Genomic DNA, 21,293 nt, shown 5'->3' with positions numbered 1-21,293 from the left:
ATGAATTATGAGCATTACTGCTTCACGCTTTTTAACCTAGAATTGTGAATTTGTTTGGAAAAGTTTGGAAATATCAAATACACAAGTTTGTTGGTGGTATCGGATTCGGAATGTTTCATACTTTTACAGGGACATTTAAATCTATAGGCAAACAAATTTGAGCTCAAAAGAAGGATGAAGCGCATGCATATTATTGAAGTCTTAAGTTTAATGTAGGATAGAATGTAGTTATAAACCATTAACTTTTTTGCTCAGTTGCTTTATTTGTTGTTTTGTAGCCTATATAGAAAAGTTTTGGGCTATATGTTTAATTAATAATTATTGATTTCAACTTTTCAGTCAATTGTCTTTATTGCCCTTATATTCTTGATCAAGGTTTAATAGTTAAACTTAAATTATCTATTTAAAAGGTAGAAGTAGCCAAAGCTATTAAATGTTTCAATAAAAACTGCTGGAAAAATTGTAAAAGTCCCAAACTTTTGAAACTACTATTTTATTACAAGCAAGCTCTTGCTTATCTTAGCCAGCACTTCTTTCATTGTTTACCCACTGCGCATGCTCATTCGACCTTGAAGCCCAAAATGGCGGCAGAGCGTAAGGTAAGAGCCGTGACACAATCGTAGTTTTGCTAAAAAATAAATGTTGCATGAGCTTTACATTAAATTTATCTTGCTATGATGTTAACACCTAAGTTGTCTACTATGTTGTAAATTTTTAGGGTCTGTAATAGTGAAATAAGTATCAAAACTGGCTTCGATCTTCAGTGGTATTATCGCCGAGTATGATAGTTGCCATTTAAATTGCCGTACACACGCTGCACTTGCAAGCGAGCACCCAGATGCATGCACACGCCAAGGCACCACCACAACGGCGTTTTGCTCTGCTCGATCGGATAGGTCAATCGGGCAACTTGAATAGCCATAGCAAATGGTAGTTCAGTAGTTGTTGTGTTCTTTTGAATTTGGAAGTTCGTGCTACTATTGAGCCCGTGGATATTTTCAAGTTCAACATACAACTTCATTCCTGCATCTAAGAGAGTGATGGTATTTAAATATCTTGTTAAAAATCATCATGCATGCCGGTATTATTAAAATGATGAATATGAGGGTTTAAAAATATTAACATTATTTTTATGCATACCATGGTTAAAAACTAAATGAAAACATTGTAAAAAATGTATTATATTATAATATTAAACGTCCCAGGTTCAAGTATTAATTTTCATTTTGCATTCCCTGGTTTTTCTTGTCCATCACTCAGAAGTCAGAACCTGTCCCATTTTAAATCCATAAGATATAGTGATATACAGTACTACTGAGATAGTCAACTTGTCTAACTGTTTTGTGCTGTCCAGATTTTCATGGTTAACATTTATGTTTAAATCTTAAAATTGTCGCCAAGTTATTTCATAAATTAAAAGAATTCAGTTTAAATAATAATTGCATCCGTTTTGATTATCATAAATATAGGCCCTACCGCGGCCCGGTGGTGTTTTTCAAATGTTTTATTGAGTCGTGTCAGAATAATTTATTATAAACATGAAAAAGAAGAGCAATTGAGGGTAACTACAAAATTTGTTCTGTTTGACCTTGAGCCAAAAAGCCAATCAACACTGAGTTGCCAGATGTATAATCAGCATTCTTGATTTAGGACTACCATAAACAACTTGCATAGAAAAGTTTATACAAGTTTCATGAATTAGAAAAGTGGTATGGTACCAGAACTGGATTTTACACAGTATTTTATGATCTATTTTAAACTGGAAAGCAATTCTATTAAAATCATGGAGGTCTGTTTGCAAAAATGATAGAGGTTGCCAGATTGATTTCACTGGATCTTGCTGTTTTAGGTGCAACAAAGTCTGTCACATATTTTTTTCTTGGGTAGAGTGGATATTTTTTTTCCACCTTCCAAACATTATATCCGTTTTCGAGATATTCCGGTAGTATCATAATTAACAGCTACCGGTATTTAATATTTATTAAACTTATCCAAAACAAGTCAACAATGGTTGATATCAAATGCTTGACCCGGTTATAAAACAATGTTAAATTAAATTTTAAAATAATAGTGCACATGTGTACAGAGTTTGAAAAGTGCACGCCTCATTTTCACCAGTACGGTAAGTGTCCTTACTTAAAATAGATTTAAAATGTAAAATGAATTTCAATAGCCATTGCAAAATGGAAAATTGAATTTATAGGATAATATGTACATAAAATGTACAGTAGCGGTACCGGTATGTCACCATTAAATTTTTTAAACATTTTTTAATGGTTAGTGATTTTTCTAAAAACAGATAGTACCGTACATATTTGCAGTCGGTTTTAAAAACATGACACGTTTAAACATCAACACCCATAGTTACCAGAACATATATATATTTATTTAGTATTTTTCAAATGTGAGTACTCAGTAGTGAGTGTAAAATCTCAATGCAAGAGAAGTACAATTGATTTTTTAATGAACAAAATTATATTTTATGAAGCCAGACTCAATCCTCTAATACTAATTTTTTTGTACCAAACTGGTACTAAAAAAAGATGTGGCTAATATTTTAGAAAAAGGGCCCAAAATATAAAATACTTTTAGGGTGGTGTTTTTCAGTCAGAATATGCAAAAAGATTTTTTAGCTATTTTTAATATGACCCTTCATGGAAGCATTGTGATTGAGCGATGTTTCACTTGGCAAAACAGTAAAATAATTAATATGGAAGCAAAAGCGAATAATAATAATAATGTAAGTAAAATAATATTATTTTTTACGACATTATTATTATTTTATTTATTATTATTATTATTATTATTATTATTATTATTAAGCTTCTTTGCTTCCTTCATCAAATGTCAACGCAGTTAATTTTCTATTTTCAATTTTCTAAAATAATTAATCTGTTTAATTAAAAATGTCTGCCCATATTTTTTTTCTTAATCGGAAGAGATGACACTTGGGAAATATTCAAGAATCTGCTCAACATCCTTCATCCATTCATTCCATTTCCATTGTTACCATCAATTGTTTGTACTTGTGTCTTGTACTTTGAAGGGCGATGTAAATTGTACCGGTATATTCCATTCCATGCATCGATGCACAACATCATTGACATCAATCTAACATCAAGCTTTTGATGTCTACTTGCGTTATCCATTGCCATCAATACACTCTGTAATTTACCTAGGTGCATGTGTGTTGTTAGCAATGCTTACAGGAATTTGACACGTTTATGAAACTACAGGCGTAGTCACTCGTTTCATTATTGTTTTTGTTTTTTTGCCATAGACCCGGTCTGCACAAGTGTGTTTTTCCTATCAGTTACGATTGTGTATAGCTACGAAATAACAAATCAAATTATTATGAAATTTAGTACGGTAGCGTGTCTCCGCTCAATGTTGTCGGCATAATACAATCATGTCATCAATCGCTGATGATGAAAATTTCTATCATTGGGCCGTTTCGTAGCATGATGATGTTGTAATTGCTGATGAAAGTTACCTGTGTGTGTACACAGTTTGTTGTTGTGTCATGTTTGCTCAGTGCAGTGGACTTCGTAATTACTGTGGCGTGCGTAAAACCAGAGGTGATTCCGACACAATGACGAGGTGCTAAAGTGTGAACGCTCTACAAAAATGTAATCATACATTTTAATCGTGTCATAATCGGGAAATTACAACATCATGACAAAATAATACAATGTGGACTGGGTCATGTTTACAAGCTGCGAATATGGCAAGAAACATTAAGAATAAGAACAGAGTGAGCACTGAAAATTGAGTTGAAACCAAACATGCAGTTCTGATACGTGAAATATAAATATTGTCATGCTGTAGTTATTCCACATTTTTAAGGTAGTCCATTATGTCGAGATCAATTTCATGCAGCCACAATCAACTCCTTTTGCTTTTAAAGTGCATCATATTCATATCTGTGTGTTTCTCAAGATGAGTCACTGGAAGGGTTGAGCATTATTATTTTCTGCAAAGCCTCACCTTTTGTGATACTGGTAATGCTTCAGTAAGCCAAAGAATTAAGGTACCAGTTATGTTCAGCCCTGTATATCCTAAATAAAGACAAATATGTCAAAATTAAAACAAGCAGCCAATACCTGTACTCTTTAGCTCTGATTTAAGACCTTATTTGTTGAAATTGGCTGAGAATTAAAGAAACAGTGATCTATGATCTTAGAATGAAGAAAGGAAATCAAAAATTGCACTTTTGTGTTCTAATCAATGAAAGCACAATGCTAGTTTTAACGTGCTAATCAATGGAAGCGCAGCGCTAGTTCTCTTGTTCACAAACGTTTTGTGTACAAATCAATAGGATATTTAATGCAGCAAACTGCAACCTTTAAATTGGTATCTTCCTTGGGTTTTTGGATTGCCGTGTCTTTATTTCTTGAACAATTTCAACGAATGAGGTCTTAAATTTGAGCTAAAAGAAGCAGCCAAAATTGGCTGCTGGTTCCAATTTTATGACATATGTGATGAGATCAAGCAAAATCAGTCGGAACTCGGAAATATTAAATTTTCAGTTTCTTATAAGATAGAAAAAATCATTTACAAAGCTGCATTTTGCTGAAAACCCCATTAAAATTGAACAACCAGTTCCAAATATATGAGCAATAAAAGAGTTTCCAAAACAAAAGGAAACAAAAGGAAATATTTCCTTTATTTGGCTATATCTCAAAATCAATATTTCCGAGTTCCGACTGATTTTGCTTGATCGAAGCACATATCTGTCTTTGTTGAGGATATACAGGAGGTGAACATAACTGGTACCTTAATTTTTTGGCATACTGTATTCTGCCATAATGGTATTTTGTTTATTTCCTTACCTTTATGTCATAATGCTATTCTGTCAATGGTATTTTGTGTGTTCCCTAATGCACATAGAGAAGAAAATTTTATGTACTTGATCAAAACATATCTATTACACATTACACTAGTTTTTGGCGGAAAATTGCGGATTTTTGCGTTTTTTGGAAAATCGGGGTGCATTTTTTAGACTCCAAAATTGCGTATTCTTAGCAGCCCTAAATTATGGTGTCTATTATATCGCATTACACATGGAGATATGTATTAACTTGACAACCATGTGGTCCATTAGTGTTTGTATCATGTTTGGTATTTATCTGAAAGGTTGTGTTGAATTAGGGGTCGCAGCAGTTGAGAAACGTATGGCTCCTCCCAAAAGACTGCCTGAACTATATAATATAATAATAATATGCTTCTTGTATATATCCAGTCATCAGATATGTATGCAAGACAGATTGAGTCAGAAATACATGTCAGGTACTATGTATCTAAAAATATCAGGATTTAAAAAGTTCTGAATCGGGCATCGGTGTTAGTGAATTATGCAGTTGACGTTGTACAAAAATGAGAAATTGTAGCGCTGTATCATTAACCATGCTCAAAATGCAGTAATGTCAACATGAATTGTGAAAGATATTGGGAAAACAATGAATATTAATATTGCTGAGTTACTGAGTTTTTACAATGATGGTGCTTTGTATGTAGTGCTAGTAGAAATAAAGCAATATGAGAGCGACTAAAATACTAGTTTGGATGGCCATTTCATGCCAAATCAACACATTGTCATGGTCATATTTGGATCATAATTTGGGTATCCATGAGAAACTAATCCAAACATAAATTCCAATTCCGTACCGTTTTCACATCTAGCGGCAATGGCTGCCAATCTTTATTGTCCATTGACATGGTGCCATCCATGTCTTTGAATACATATTGTACTGCCAAACATAAGGCAAAAAAAAAAAAAGTTGTTTGTTTGTCCTCCACCGCCCGCTCCTCAGATGAAGGCCTGACCAATATTTTTTTTTTTTTCAATTTTTTTTATTTTTATAAAAATGAGTAAAAGTATCTCTGGACCTAGCTAGAGCTAAATGCTAAGATCTTTCATGGTTGAAAATTTAAAAAAAAGCCCACCAAATCATTAAAGACTATGACATGAACACAAATTATAACTTTAACTGCATATTAAAGAAACAAAATGTGGGTTTTTTAAGTCACCATGAATGATTGTAGCATTTAGCTCTAGCAAGGTCCAGAAATACGCCAAATCCGGGAAAAAAAAAAAAAATCCGCCCGCCCGCACGTCCTCTTTCAAAGCTGTGGAGGACAAACAAACAATTTTTTTTTTTTGGCCTGATGAGAGATTGTGATTTGCACATACATTGTAAACGCTAACTTCTACACATACGCCACTTGGAGCAATTCTAAATAACTCTACTGTGACAGATTTTCAATTGAAAATTGGTGACAGTATCTGTGGTTTTGATTGAATTCATTAATTGCAGGCATAATGCATAGAAATAGTCTGGAATTACAATTTCTCACTTTTCAATTAAAAACGAAACACTAATAAATTAAGATGAAGAAAAAAAAGAAATGGTAATTTTTGTTGAACAAATTCTAATAAGCACAGCAAGGGTGTCCCATTTTCCATCTTGGAAAGGAAGTTTAAAGACAGCTACAGACTCACAAGTACAATGTATTTGACGTAGATTGTTATTAGTACACATATTTTCTTGCAGAATGCATTGCATTAAATACTTTAGTTCATTGCTTTAGCCTGCTAATTCATGTCAGCTCATTTTAAAGGTCTGCTCTAACACATTTTATCATATTTTCCCATGTGTCACAGAATCATTCTATCAAATGCCACTGTGAAGTTGTATCAAGTTTGTTAAATCTTAAGCCTTGGTTAATACTAAATTTAGGTAAAATGATTATGCATTTGGCAACACCATCTACATAACCCTACCTAGATTGATTCAAATGTCCCTGGTCAAATGAATGTTCCATGTGCTGAAACTTTGTTCATTGAGTATTTCCTGTTTTTGACAAAATGATACTCAAAACATCTGGAAACACTGAAACAGTCCCTTTCCATGTATTTATCTATTGTGGGCATCTTGGTGTATCCCACTGGATCAGTTGAAAACTGAAACAGATCCGGTAGGTCAGGGTACTTTACATGAACAGTATGGTTACATTTGATTCACTTCCAAAATGGTAATAAAAGAAAGGTCATTTCATGAATTATCAGTAGTGCACGTTAAAAAAAGAGTTAAAACATTTTGGAACAAAACATTCATATGTAATTCTACCAAGATGTTAGCCTATCATCATAATCTATTTTGGCAAAACAATCTCAAGAAATTATTCTTTGTCAACATTATGTTGTACAAGTCTTGTGGTACATAGTATTGTACAACATTTTGAAGTTATAAATCATTGGGTTTGTCAGGTACATATAGTACATGTTGTTTTTGCACCTCTGTATTAGTAACAACTTTACCAGAGAAATTGAGATCTCATCCTAGAAAAGAATTCATTCCTTTCATTTCACATTAAAAATAAATCCACAGAAGGAACAATAACATTTGTTTTAAAACTTTCATTGCTAACATCTAGCTGCTAGTGCTAACATCCAATTGATATCATGTATTAGTAATCATGTCATGCAGCAGGCTAGATATTTTAAGCTACAAGTATTAGTCCATCAACTAAAATTAGAATTAACACTTTGTAAGTGCTGCATGCACATATTGGAACAAGCCTTAAAATTGATGAAGTCACCAGATTGAGTCTCTGTTACAGCTCGGCAAATTATTTTGGTCTATTTTTAATTTTAACACCTAAATTCATTTTCTAAAACAAGTGATCCTTGGACTTCATTCGTCTTGTGGTTTGGTCCCTGAATTTGCAAACTCATAGAACAAATGTAAGCCAACTTTTAAAACTTATTTCGTTATGTAGATGGTGGTGGGTCAAAACTGCAAATAATTTAAATGAATAGATAGATTCATTGCAAACCTACCCAATGTGGCAAAACCTATAGCGGATGCAGAGACTGGCAACTTCACTTAAAACTGCTCGTATAGATTACCATCAGCAAAAGTCCATTCTGTGACTTCTTTTTACATGGTAAGTACATGATACAAATGTTATAAATAGAGATCCGTCCTAAAAGTAAAAGACGATACATGATTTCTTAAATCCACATGTGACATGTTACATCAAAATTATATATCAACTTATTGTAAACAGGCATGGCATTTTCCAGTGGAAACACTGGAACCAGTCTTTTTTTATTTCAAAATTCCCGCAGTTTTATTTATTTTCAGCCCATTTTCAGGTGTTTTTGTCCAATTTTACGTGCTTTTCCAGACTTTTTCATAAATGCGTACTTCCCATGCCTGTGTAAATTATATGTCGCCTTAATGTAAATTATATGTCGCAGGGACTGTCTTTTTGAATTAGCAGGAGAGCATTAAATAGCTCGTCTGAAGCCTTCAAGGAGAGCTGTTTAGAGCATTTACAATAGAATATAAAAGGAGAAGATGGTCAACTAAGGAGAGCTAAAATCCACTCTCCAATATCAGATTTAAGGAGAGCAGTAGAGAGTGATTGCTCTCGCTCTCTTCAAAAGGCAGTCCCTGATGTCGGCTGATTTCCAAAATATGTAGCTAATGAGAGATTTAAGAAATGCAATGAATACATTCAGTTTTCAGCTACTGATTGTTGTTTGCAATGAATGGCAAGTTGATTTACAAAAGTACTAGGCATTTCAAGCTTCCATCCCAACAGTTGGTGTAGATACATGTAATGCTCAAGCAAGTATTAAAATCTAGAATCGATCTAGAACATAAATTTCTGAAGTATAAGGAATAGGTAATGATAATTCTTTTCGATGTAATTATACATGTAGGACGCTATACTTATTGTGGGATTAAAATAGTTTTGGGTACCATACAATGCAATGGATTTCTGCCAAAATAGTGTACCTTTTGAATTTAGGACATCACTTATGCAATTTGGGCTTTTACTTGTAAAATGCTGGTCACTGGAAATTCTGCAATACTCTGTTCCTGTGATTGTGAATATATAATATACCAGTAGTCTGGTTGGTGGACTCCTAGTCTGGTTGGTGGACTCTTGCTATAGGAATTCATGGATAATATGATTATTATGGCATTCAAATTGTTTGTAACTTTTAATTACATTGCTTGTTTGCAGTAGATCAAATTGTTACAAGAATATAGGGTTGACTGTATAATATTTGTAATTATATTATGTTGGGAAATCAGTAAAATCAGCAGATAAAATATATCACTTGCATTACATGCATTATCTTGTTTTATCAGCGACCTTTGCCTGTGTGTATTTTTATATTGTAGGTTTAAATTAATGATACAGTAATGGATGTAATTGGAACAGACAATGAAAATTAATGAATCAACCCTTATCTATAAATTTCTATTTTCTGTGCTTTAACAATAAAATAGTGACTACACAGTTGAGAGGCCAGTGTTGCTGCATTATTATTTAGGCCTATACAAATATTATTTTAAGCATTAATATGATTATAAAGGCCTCCTTGAAGAGACATTGTCAATCGCAGGTATCTCAACCAAAAGTCTGTTTCCACAATATAGTACATAATGTGTAGGCCTATACGTTACCTAACAATTGTTTTTCAGCCATTAATAAATTGCTCATGACTCGATAACCAGTTGGTACCGAGATGTAGCACTCATAAACTGCCAGAAATAGACATAAACATTTCCAACTGAAAATTGCCGACATGTGACTCATTCCTTTTGATCATGTCACATGCCTCAAATGGTCAAATGTGTATTTAATTTGTATCACTAGTTACCTGCTCGATTTAAATTGCTGTGCACATTTTCAAAGTAAATTGAACCCTGAATGTATGTTTTCTATAATACATTAATCCTAAATGATAACCCCTTGAGGATTTTGTAATATCTTAACCTCCTTGAGAATAGAGGAATACTAATTACTAAATATAAGCCTTGTGTAAAGTAATAAACTTATTTGGGTCTAATTTTGTACAACCAGGGTACAACCTATCTCCCATTGTAAACACTGCAAGGCCGAAGCCCGAAGGTCTGTCCTATATCCTAGTTGTCCACTAAATGTACAGCCTGGAGATATTCAGTCTGAACAGTGATTTTGACCCACACAAATGGAAGAGGGTGGTGTTGATTGAGCTGGGGAAATCAAAACTCTTGTACAAAGTTCTTCATAAATTACCAATAGTTACTTATTGGTTTCCATTCAAAGTTACGAATATGAGTACATTTTGGCAAGTTCATATTGACTGTAACTTTTTACCTTTGTGGGGTGCAGTTGTTCCCATTAACATGTACAAACATCGAGTTTTTTTTTCTTTTCAACATGACTTGCATGACAACACCCTCCTCCGTGACTGGCATCCCTTCCCTTTACTTTTAGTTATGTGATGCAATTAAGCAAAATGAGTCTGATGTTAATCAAAATCAGAATTCAGTTTTCAATAACATTATATGAGCCATTCTCATAGCTTTAGTTTGCTGAAAACCCCATCATAATTAGACTTACGGTTCCAGAGATATGGCCATTAGTGTTGCTCAGAACAATATAAAACAAAGGAAGTTGAATACTATTATTAGCAATATCTTAAAATTAAAATTCCCGACATCCGACTCATTTTGCTTGATCGCATCACATATATGGGTGTTAATGTGAGTTGTAAATCTATATTCCAATTGGTATGAATTGAAATATTTAAATCAGGTCACACCAAATGTTCAAATGTTGTTTATAATATTTCTGTGTTTACACCTTGCAACAGTTTGACCATTGAATCAACAAATCTCAGCATCTGAATTCTACTAAATATATTTTTTTAAACTTTGTGGTTTTCATTTTATTTACACAGTTTGTAATATTCTATATAGTATAACTAATATTGATACTAAGTTATGTAAAGTAAGGTGAAATTGCATTATAATTTGTGGCACTCAAATTGAGCAACCTTTTAAATTGTTAGACTCAGTCTACTACTATTTTCGGAATTTCCAAATTATGACACAAATATAATAGATGAGATGAAGTCCATATTTAGTAAACATGATTTAACAACAAAATGCGTACACATGGGTAACTTTCATTGGCAATAATGACACGATCATGCTAGGAACCGTTTCAAAGGAAATGTTTTTTATTCCAAAATTCATGTCTGTAGTTTGCCGATAATATTGAGTGGGTGCAGAATACTAATCAGGAAAAAATGTACTTGTGCGGACCGGGTCTCCGCGATGGTAATTTTAGACAATCAGTTTTAGAGATGTCGATTTGTCAATTGACGGACTTGTTAATGCTGCTCTTCGTAGTAATTCTCTTGTACATTGTAGCTAGGAAGAGATAAAAAATACTATAGATACTGTGCTTTATATTGCTTTTCGTAAGCCCTCTAAATAGAATTACTTCCAACTCCAGAAAAATATTGTACTAATTTTTTGGGGGATTAAAAGAATATCCTGTTTTGCCAAGTAAAGCACAACTCAATCATAATAGTTGGACGTAATGTAACTGGGCAACTCCCAATAAATGGTATGTACATCAAAATCATAACCATTAAATAAACAATCGGCAAAGATCAAGGACATTACTTTTTCTATGCATGTAGATGAATGTCTTGTCTTTTGAACATGAAGAAAACATTAGATACTAAGCGTTGAACAAAGTTTATTAGGTACATGTAGAGCATCAAAAGCCTCTCAAAATGTCTCCAAGCGCCTACGCAGTGCGTATGTTCGATGACTTGGTAGAAAACAAATTTATGCTATTTGTACTTCAGTTGCATTAATGAACCATGTGCAATTTTATGCCGTGTACTTTGCACACTTGAAGTATTCAGATGGGTATATTTACCTAACATTTTTATATTTACTTGCATTCAATTTCCATAGTTGATTCATGAGCAATATTGGACCCTAAGGAAACTCAACTCATTTTGTCTTTTCTACAGAGTTTGAACAGTGTTCTTGAGAATGGCAAGGATGCCATTCTTAATGAAGACATATTGAGTGAACTGGGTACAACTCGCAGGTCAGTTCGCCAGCAGGCCATTAAACTTCAGAAGACGGAGGAGCAAGAGCAACAGCAGCCGAGTGCACCTGTTGAGGATCATAACAGTCTTCCATCAGACAACCAGCCACCAACAATGGAATCTAACAATAAAGAACCTGCGGAATCTAACAATAAAGAACCTGCGGAATCTAACAATAAAGATCCTGTGAAGGAGTCTTTAGCCTCTAAAGAAGAAGAGACCTCCGCTCCGGTAACTCCTCAGAAGAGGGGCCGTGGAAGGCCTGCCAGCGTAAATCCACCTTTACTAGTAGATCAGCCGACAGCAGTTCGGAAGGAAAGCAACGAGAATCTTCATCGGAAAAGCATACAGGATCGGGTGTGACGGATAGCGAATCAGAGGATGCATCCGTGCAGTCCAGCAAATCACCAGAAAGAGCGCGAAAAGATGAAACTCCGAAAGATAGTGCTTCCAGTAAAGGGGAGACAGCCAAAGGTACAGCTAAAGTCCACCGGAAAGGTGTTGGCGAGAGATCAGTGCGAATGTCCCCATTGAAGAATATACCTGCTGCTCAGCGGGAGGCTGTTAGCGGGCTTGCTGCCAAATCTTCACCGAAACAGAAATTGGAATTAAGTACCAAAGATGCACCAAAGGACCAGACAGTATCAACAAACAATTTGGCAGAGGATAAACCAACAGACAATGATGATGGAGGAGGCAAATTGGAATCTAGGCGGAAGAGGAAGAGAGAAGAAGGGGAGTCAAAGGATGGTGAGAAAACGGATGAAGAAGTTGAAAAGCGTGAGCTTAGGAGACGTAAACCGAAAGATGATGGACAACAAACTGACGCTGCTGACTCTGAGAAAGAAGAAACTGTCAAGGCAGACCCTAAAGAAGATGAACCCAAAGACCCTAAAGAAGATGAACCTAAGAAAAGTGAAGAACAAGAAAAAGCAGCAGATACACCAAAGAGAAAGAGAGGAAGACCAAGAAAGAGCCAAATCCAATCAGATCAAGTTGACAAAGAGAAGGAAGGTACTAGCGAAGATACCAAAACTGTCGATGTCAGAAAGGAAGCTGATGCTGAAGAAGAGCAGAAAACTGCTGATGTAGATGGAGAAGAAACTGAGCAAGAGAAAGGTACCGATGCTGATGTGAAATCTGCTGAAGCTGAAAGTAAGGAAAACAAGGATGGTGGAGCTCAGCCAAAAGTGAATCCTGACCAGGAAGCGGTGGCAAGTGAAGTGGAGAGTGGCAAGGAAGAGCGGCTATTATCAGATACTCACCAAGAGGCTGCAGACATTGCTGAAACCAAGGAAACACCTGATAAATTACCCAGTGAAATCAAGGAGAAACCTGATAAATTACCTGCTGGAACCAAGGTTAAACCGGATAAATTACCTGAACCAGCAATTAGTGCAACAAAAGACGCTACGCAGGATGTTGCACAAACAGCTGAAACTCCTGAACAAACTGCAGAAAAAGATGACGAAGTATTTATCAAAGATTTAGTGCCTTCAGAATTGACTGACAACAGTAGTGATAATAAAGAAAGTAAAGACTCAATGAAAGAAAATAGTACGGAAGAAAACTTGCAATCGAATGCTCCAGAAGATATGGAAACTGATGTTTCAAAATCAACTCCAGTAGAAACATCAGTACCAGAAACTGACAAAGTGTCGCAGTCCACAGATAATACGCAGGCAGAATCTACCACAAAGGCTCCACCACCTGCTGCGGCAGAAACAAGCAAGGAAACAGAACAATCGGAACCGATGGATGCGACGTCTGATACTACAGTTGCGGCTGCTCCAATGCCACCAGTTTGGTGCAGATGCTGCTGCCAATGCACTTCCTTCTAATTCCCCATCAGCAGATTTTCCTGTAGGCACAGCAGGCTCGGTGGCGCCCCAGAAGGCTGCAGCGGAGGATGCCGACAGGAAGGTCAGGAAACCAAAGTCAAGACCAAGGAACAGCTTGGGTAGGACGCACTTTGGACAGTCAAGAAAACGGAGATCGATGAAGAGGAACAATTATGACTCTGGTAAGTCAACATTATTAAAAATGAATTTAATAAGAAGTGGCTTGGCACTCTGCAAAGTGGAAATGTGAATTTAACTCAGTCTGTATTGTATTGAATTTTCCTTGTTTCGTATCATTGAAATACAGAATATCAGCAGCTATGACATTTTGTCATATCTGTGATTGCAATTGACTGCAGAAATTTCAGACTTACACAGCAAAATAAATCCCTCTTTGCTCGCCTTATTTCAATGCTGTGTAATGCAATGCAATAGTGACTGTAAAAATTGTGGTTGATTACAGAAATGTCTGACACGTACACAGAATAATAAACCTCCTTTGCTCCAATAATTCAAATGCAATGCAATAGTGACCTTGTAATAATATCTCAAAGTAATGTACGTCCATTTGGGTTATGTATTTGTACTTCAATTTGTCCGTATTATCTCACAAAATTATAGACTCTACTGATGTGCAGAGTGAGTGTAGTACTGAAGGTCAACCAGCTGGGAAGAAATACAAGAGATCTAACAGTACATCGACCCATACAAGCATGGAATCCGAGGACGATAGGAGTTCACATTCATCTGTCAATAAAGGTAGTTTTACTTTGGGTTACATCATTTTGGTTTACATTTCAGTTACATCATACCCAAATGGTATATAATACTGCGAAAGTTCAGTCTTGGAGATGCCAGTTGAGCTTGTGCAAGTAATCAGTTTGTGCATTTTGTAATGAAAAAATCACAGGGGAAAGTTACTTTGCCATGTGGTATATATGAAACCTATATACTGAAAACTAACTCCATATGAGGCCTGTGAGTGCCGAACTCAATTCTTTTTATGCTTAATGCTAAAAAGACTCAAAAAGAATATAAAATGCCAGAAAATAAAGTGTGCAATGTAAGGAAAATAAGTAATTATGTTAAAAAATATAAAATCAGCCAATTTGTTGCATAGGTGTTTTTCAAGGTTAAACATTAAAATATTACTTTTATTTTTAAGGGAGATCAACAATACCAGCACTTCCAGATGCACTATCAGCACAGGTAAGGCATAAAGACACAAAATGAAGATAAAAAAGTAGTTCTACTCCGAATCATAACGATTCTGCTGTTAAGAAGATTCAGTGTCATAACATGAATATTTCCTGGAATCAGGAGTTACATATTAACTTGTTTTTTTTTTAACTCTCAATGATTCATTTAACCGAACGTCTCAACTGATACAGGAAATGGAAAATACAGTGTATGTATGAAATGAGCACAGAAACGCACACAACCACGTGCATGAAGCCACACACCCATCTTGTCGCTTTATCGTGATCAGACAATGCAACATGCACCCAGTCAGCCACAGACATGCAATTTTGCACACAAAGCACATATGGTTACAGTTGCACACACACATCGCGTGTGTGAAACCACCAATATGCAATTTGCACACATACAAGCACACCCCTTACAGTTGTATACACACGTCCCACATGTGTGGACCAATAATCTGCTTTTTTCTAGATTCTAGCTTTAAAGGCCCATTCAGTGATTTGCTCATCCGGACGATTGTAAAAATCATAAGAATTCAGATTTTGGTACCTTTGTCATTGTCATAGATGTGTTAACATAGCCTACTAGTGGTTCAGCCAAAAAGCTGTGTATTAAAGACAAAATAAGGCATTTAACATTACATGAATCTAATTTATATGACAGTATATAAATTGGCTACATGTATACTGCTGTTTTCTTTGTTTTTGCCAAATTTTGCATTTCAAAAATACCAGATGACAATTTGAATGACTTATCCTTCACTTTTAAGCAATTTATAAACAATTTTTTTTACTCTTTCGCTTGGATCACTGAATGGGCCTTTAACACCACTGTATTTGATGTAATTTTGTTGTTTTTCCTTTGCTGTGTGTAGGCAGAACCTCCATTATGTTCTTGTAAGATGGAATGGGACAAGCCGCCGACATCAAACATCACCGTATGCAATGCTCATGAAGTTATCAATAACAAGGTAAGACCCCCCAGCAAGCTAACCACTTGCAATAAGAATGAGTTTTGTTGAGCTGCCAATGCATCTTGATCCTGCAGAAGACTTACTCATTTGCTGGCAATCTTCTGTCTTCTGCAAAACATATTAAATCTTCTGCATTTGCAGCCATCTGGCTAAAAAAAATCATAACAATCAATTACACGCCCACTGTCCTGGCCTACCAAGGTTGAGTAGCCTTGGAAAGGCATTTTTAAGGGTCTCAAAAACCTGTCATAACTATTTTGAATCCTTTTATCGTCATGGATTCCTAGAATCTAAATGGGGTTATTGGCTTGGTCCCTGTTCCTAAGAAATGTTGCCTAATGTGGACAGAATGATGATTCATTGTTTGCCTTGCCAGTGCTTGTTGGGGGAGGAGTCTATTAAAAGAAATTTGACATTTTACCAAGAATTGATCCATACTGGACACTTAAAGGATAAATTCAGTTAAAGAACATGTTCCTTGAGTTTGAGTGGGAGGTTCCAGTATTGAAATCCTCCATTATTTGTGGTGGGCTCCAGAAGTGATTCAAAGTAGTTTATTCACATGTATATGCTTTTCCATCTTACATAGTAATAATAATACAATAATGATAATAGAAAATGAATGATGTAGCTGACATGACATGATACCGTATGTTGTAGCACATATTAATCCTTCATTTTTTTTGCATTGCAGCTAGTAGAATGTGGGAAGTCTGTGGATGGTCTGAAGGTCCTACGGCCCTCAACAAGGGTGGGATTTAAGACATTATGTGAAGAACACAGGTAATGGATTGACTTTATATGTACTTTAGTTTCAAGGTCATGAGCACATTCTATGAAAAACAAAACTTGATGTTAATTGGGCTTTAAAAAAATTATTACCTCAAACATATGTGGCATAAAGGCAATGTACTATATGGTGTGTTTGAGGTGGAGGGGAAAATAGCTAGGTGCGATGGGGTTTCCCTATAGAGCTTTATAGTAATTTTATTATATAATGTAAAATTTATTATATAATTATTATATAGTATAGAATTTATTACATAATGTAATAAAATTTATTATATAATATAATAAAATTTATTAGATAATATATTCTATAAATATATTATATAGAGCTCTATGGGGTTCCCCATTATTATTAGTGGCCGGGTCAGAAAACCTTATGAAAACAACACTGAATGTTCTGTAAACAAATGCACTAGTGGGATTATAGATCATAAGATAATTTCTTTTTGTTTGACCAATCCAAATATTTTACTCACGACTTGAGCTTGAAAATCATGTTATCAACTGGGAGGGGCGGGCAAGCATCTTGGACAAATACACAAATGCTATATATCAAGAAGAATTAGAGAAGCGATACACAAGAAGGGGGCCAAAGCAATCAACCATGATGACTGCACATAATTATGTGACACACTGCTGACTACAAGTTTCATTGTCAGAGTGCATCCAAACTGCGTGGGAAATGCAGTGGACCAGATCATTTGTGATTAAGTCATCAGCCTGGATAACTACATGTCATGAATAAGAAATTTAGATTTGTCAAACGAAAACAAATAATCTTAACTCTGAATGCTAAATTATTCAGATTATTAAATTGTCAGGAAATTGATCAATAAAAATCCAAATCGCCTTTGTAACTGTTTGTATTTATATTTTGCAGGCACAAGATGGCCAAACATCAATGTTGTCCTGGGTGTGGCTGCTTCTGTACAGCTGTAAGTGGTATTACTTTTGCACATTGTAGCTTGTTTCCTCAGGATTCTTCTGTTTATAGTAAATGTGATTTGGTGAAATCATTGTATATTTATATCTAACAGGTGTTTAAAGTAAATTACAGCTAATTGGAGAAACATGCACACCAACGAATAGGATGACTTTGACAAAATGCAGGAATACTGACACTGTCCATCAGAAAGGCCTATTCAGCGATTTGCTCATCCGAGGATCGTAAAAATTATCAAAATTCAAATTTTATGCACCTTAGTGTCACAGATGTGCTAACATAGCCTGATATTAAAGACAAATAAAACATCTTACATGAATCTGTAATTTCTCTACTTAAGGGGGTACTACACCCCTCGATAAATGTGTGTCCATTTTTGCATTTTTCTCAAAAACTAATAACACACTGGGAACAAATGTTATGTATATCATAGGGCAAGGAATCCAATTACTACACTGGAATTTCAGTGACCCAAGACAAGCGGTTAGTTATTTATGATAAGAAATAAGGTACCGCTAGGATGTACCTCATTTCCTATCATATATACTGAACCGCTTGTCTTGAGTCACTGAAATTTCAGTGTAGTAATAATGGATTCCTTGCCCCAATAATATACATAAATTTTGTTACCAGAGTGTTATTATTTTTTTTGAGAAAAATGCACAAAATAGTCACAAATTTACCACAGGGGTGTAGTACCCCCTTAAGTAGAGAAATTAGCTACATGTATTTGGATGGGCCTTCAACTTTGTCAATACTGAGCACTATTTTTACATTTATTTATTTTGCCAACTTTTTCAATTCAAAAATACCCAATAATGATTTTAAGGACCTTCACTTTTCGGAACTTTATACACAAATTTACTTTTTTTTGTACACTTTTGCTGAAAAAAACACCTGTTAAACAGGCATGAGAATTTTCAGTCAAAACTTTATTTAATTTCAGCCTGTTTTTGGTACTTTTTGCCCAATTTCACATGAATTTTCATTTTTTTTAGGAAAGTGCAGTCTCATTCCTGATAAAAATGTACATCAAAACTTTGTGGACAAGAAGCTTAATGCTTCATTTTGAATGGATTTAGTAAAGCTTGTGATTGGGTCTGAAATGTGACAGTTTGGATGTTTTTGTTCTAGTATGTTGCAACAATTATGATGCAATTTCATCCTAGAACCTTTGATTTACTGCTGCTTTTTGAAATTTCTATTTGAATATTTCAGTTCAATTTGATGAATATATGACTGATCACAAAATTGAATTAATGCGCTATTTTACTGAGCTCATTGTAATCTACAAGATAAATACATAACATAGGCAGATTGATGATGGCACTAATTGTATTTCATTTCATTTACCAGGGTATCATGATGATGTGTACCATCGAAGAGGTCAACCATCACTTCCACAAAGAATGCATCAAAGAAATCGATGGCACCCTCTACTGCCCTCACTGCGGCGAGAACGCCAGCCTCGCAAAGGAGGTGACTCTACCCTCTACGGAGGCATTAGACCAACTGAAATTAGTTCCTCAGACTGTGCTGTTGAATGGTACACTCAAGCTACCCAGGGTGTTGTTGGCCAGGTTAACAGGGATGTCCAGTAAGGCGTTGGCCGTTCACATGGGAGAGGAAGAAGATCTACAATCGCCTAGGTATGGCAATTGTATAACAAGGTCACCTTTTTTCCATATCTATACATTCTACCATGATATTTTAAAGGATGCCAGTCAAATGTCTTTAGAACAGCGGTTCCCAAACTGGCCTCTTCCAAAAGGCATCATGGAACTTGCCGGAAAAATTACATCTGTGCATTAAAGTGCAGGGCATGGTCATGTAACATCATACTGACCCATTTTAGCATTAAAATTGCAAATTTTTGTGCGCTTTCACACAGATTTGTCCCAGTTAAGTCATCAATTGATGCAATTAGTAACAGGCAATATATTGTATTTTTGGTTATTTTGTAGAAACACGCATATGCAGGCGCCTATTTCTAGGAAAGGAGTAGCACCTTTTCTGCCTCTAGATGACGTACCAGATGATCTGCCTTCCAAATCTATCACACTGAAATCAGGGATAACAATATCTTCAGGTAGGTATTACAAGAGATGTGCAAATACCGACAACCTTTCTGGCAATTGCAGGATATGTGGTCGTATGTTCATCTAAGGAGTGAAAACACAAATTGGCCTCACTAATGTGGGGCTGGCCCCACTCCACATATTTTTTCTATGCTATGGCCGCACTATCTGGCCCCAGCAGTTCCCCAGGTTGGCCTCACACTGGGTGGTCCTGGTATTTTGAAGGCTACAGCCAGAGTGGGGCCATTTGATGTTGGGCCACATGGATTATAATCCACTTGAATAAAAAATGCAGTTTGCATAATTTACTCAATGAATGCAATCCATTATTCTTATTATTCATTGTGCCACTTACATATACATTTGATACTGTATTTAACATGTCTAAGATTTATTTGTAGTAAGGATTTGTGGTTTCTCAAAGCTATTTACTACTTAACACAATGTTTTTGTGGTTCGTTCAGATCAAATACACTGGGTCCTGGTACACACTATTTGTGAGGTAGTGGGGCCGACAATAAGTGGCCTCACTCAGATTACAGTGAGGCCGGCCTCACAGATTACAGTGGCCGGCCTCACTCAGATTACAGTGAGGCCGGCCTCACTAGTGGGAGACAATTTGTGCTTTTAATCTCTTTAAGATTCAGGCTTTCGATATGGATCTAGACTTTTGACCTTGAAATGGTTCACATTTTACATGATTGTACAATCAAAATAACTTTCCTGTTTTTTTTGGGGAAAAAACACATCGTCACTGGGCGGGAAATCTCATATGTATTTTTTGCTTGAACATGGATGAAGCAAACCATTCAATATAACTTCTGCACCTTCAAGGCTTTATCCATTTCCAAGGGCCAGAAGTAAATATGTGGTGTTTCCTGCATGTACTTATGGCCCTTGAACATGGATGAAGCAACCTCTTCAATACAAAGTTTACACCTGCAAGGCTTTATCCATGTTCAAGGGCCAAAAGTATGAGGGGTTTTCCTGCCCAGTGACGACACTATTTTGATTCACATGAAATATTAACTAGCTAAATAACGTGTTTGTGAGATTTAAAGTCTAACTGTATTAGCAACAGATATCTCTACATTTTGAGCAGTCCAATGAGTCCCTTTGAATTCAGCAAAATTTTGGTAATTGTATGGGTGATAATCACTGGAGAGAGATATTTAAGAGTAGCTCCATTATGTCAGCATTGCAGTGGTGAATGGTTTCATCCCCAGAAAAAATATTACAAGTCATTACAGGTAACAGTGCTAATATGGCTATAATAGTGTCAGGTAGCACATTTATCCGGCACAGAATTGAAAGCTTTGCTTTTAAGAGTTGAATACTAATTTATAGATGATATTGGTGGAATGTATACCTCCTGTCCCAATATATTTTGGTTCACCTCAAGTTTGGTAATGATGTCGATACATTTTCACTGTTGCGCTGCAAGCTGCACGTGTGCGTGTGTACACTCTGCGCTATTAACTTAACACACATGGTTCGATACTGCGGCCAGCAAGATACACACCCACCTCACTACCGGACC

At 35.6% G+C, this 21,293-nt stretch overlaps 2 protein-coding genes across 3 annotated transcripts in view; both read left to right on the top strand.

Annotated features, from left to right (window-relative positions):
* Positions 1-532: 532 nt before the first annotated feature.
* Positions 533-12,447, top strand: LOC140136905 (uncharacterized). 2 transcript variants are annotated; one of them, XM_072158556.1, is made up of 3 exons: positions 533-599; positions 7,783-7,950; positions 11,843-12,447. In XM_072158556.1, the coding sequence occupies exons 2-3, from the start codon at positions 7,948-7,950 to the stop codon at positions 12,284-12,286; spliced, it is 447 nt and encodes a 148-aa protein (XP_072014657.1). In that variant the 5' UTR covers positions 533-599; positions 7,783-7,947; the 3' UTR covers positions 12,287-12,447. The 2 variants fall into 2 exon arrangements, with proteins under 2 accessions (XP_072014657.1, XP_072014656.1); XM_072158555.1 differs by lacking the exon at positions 7,783-7,950 and having other exon boundaries at positions 564-599.
* A 1,091-nt stretch (positions 12,448-13,538) lies between these two features.
* LOC140136906 (histone-lysine N-methyltransferase EHMT2-like) overlaps positions 13,539-21,293 on the top strand; it is a 98,285-nt gene continuing 90,530 nt past the window's right edge. Inside the window, 8 exon segments of the mRNA XM_072158557.1 lie at positions 13,539-13,946; positions 14,386-14,523; positions 14,930-14,973; positions 15,845-15,940; positions 16,638-16,726; positions 17,613-17,667; positions 19,032-19,345; positions 19,670-19,764. Coding sequence (XP_072014658.1) covers positions 13,682-13,946; positions 14,386-14,523; positions 14,930-14,973; positions 15,845-15,940; positions 16,638-16,726; positions 17,613-17,667; positions 19,032-19,345; positions 19,670-19,764 — 1,096 coding nt within the window. The 5' untranslated portion in view covers positions 13,539-13,681.

This window comes from Amphiura filiformis, chromosome 17 (genome assembly GCF_039555335.1).
Source record: "Amphiura filiformis chromosome 17, Afil_fr2py, whole genome shotgun sequence".
NCBI lineage: Eukaryota > Metazoa > Echinodermata > Ophiuroidea > Amphilepidida > Amphiuridae > Amphiura > Amphiura filiformis.
This window is presented reverse-complemented; position numbering and strand designations above follow the sequence as displayed.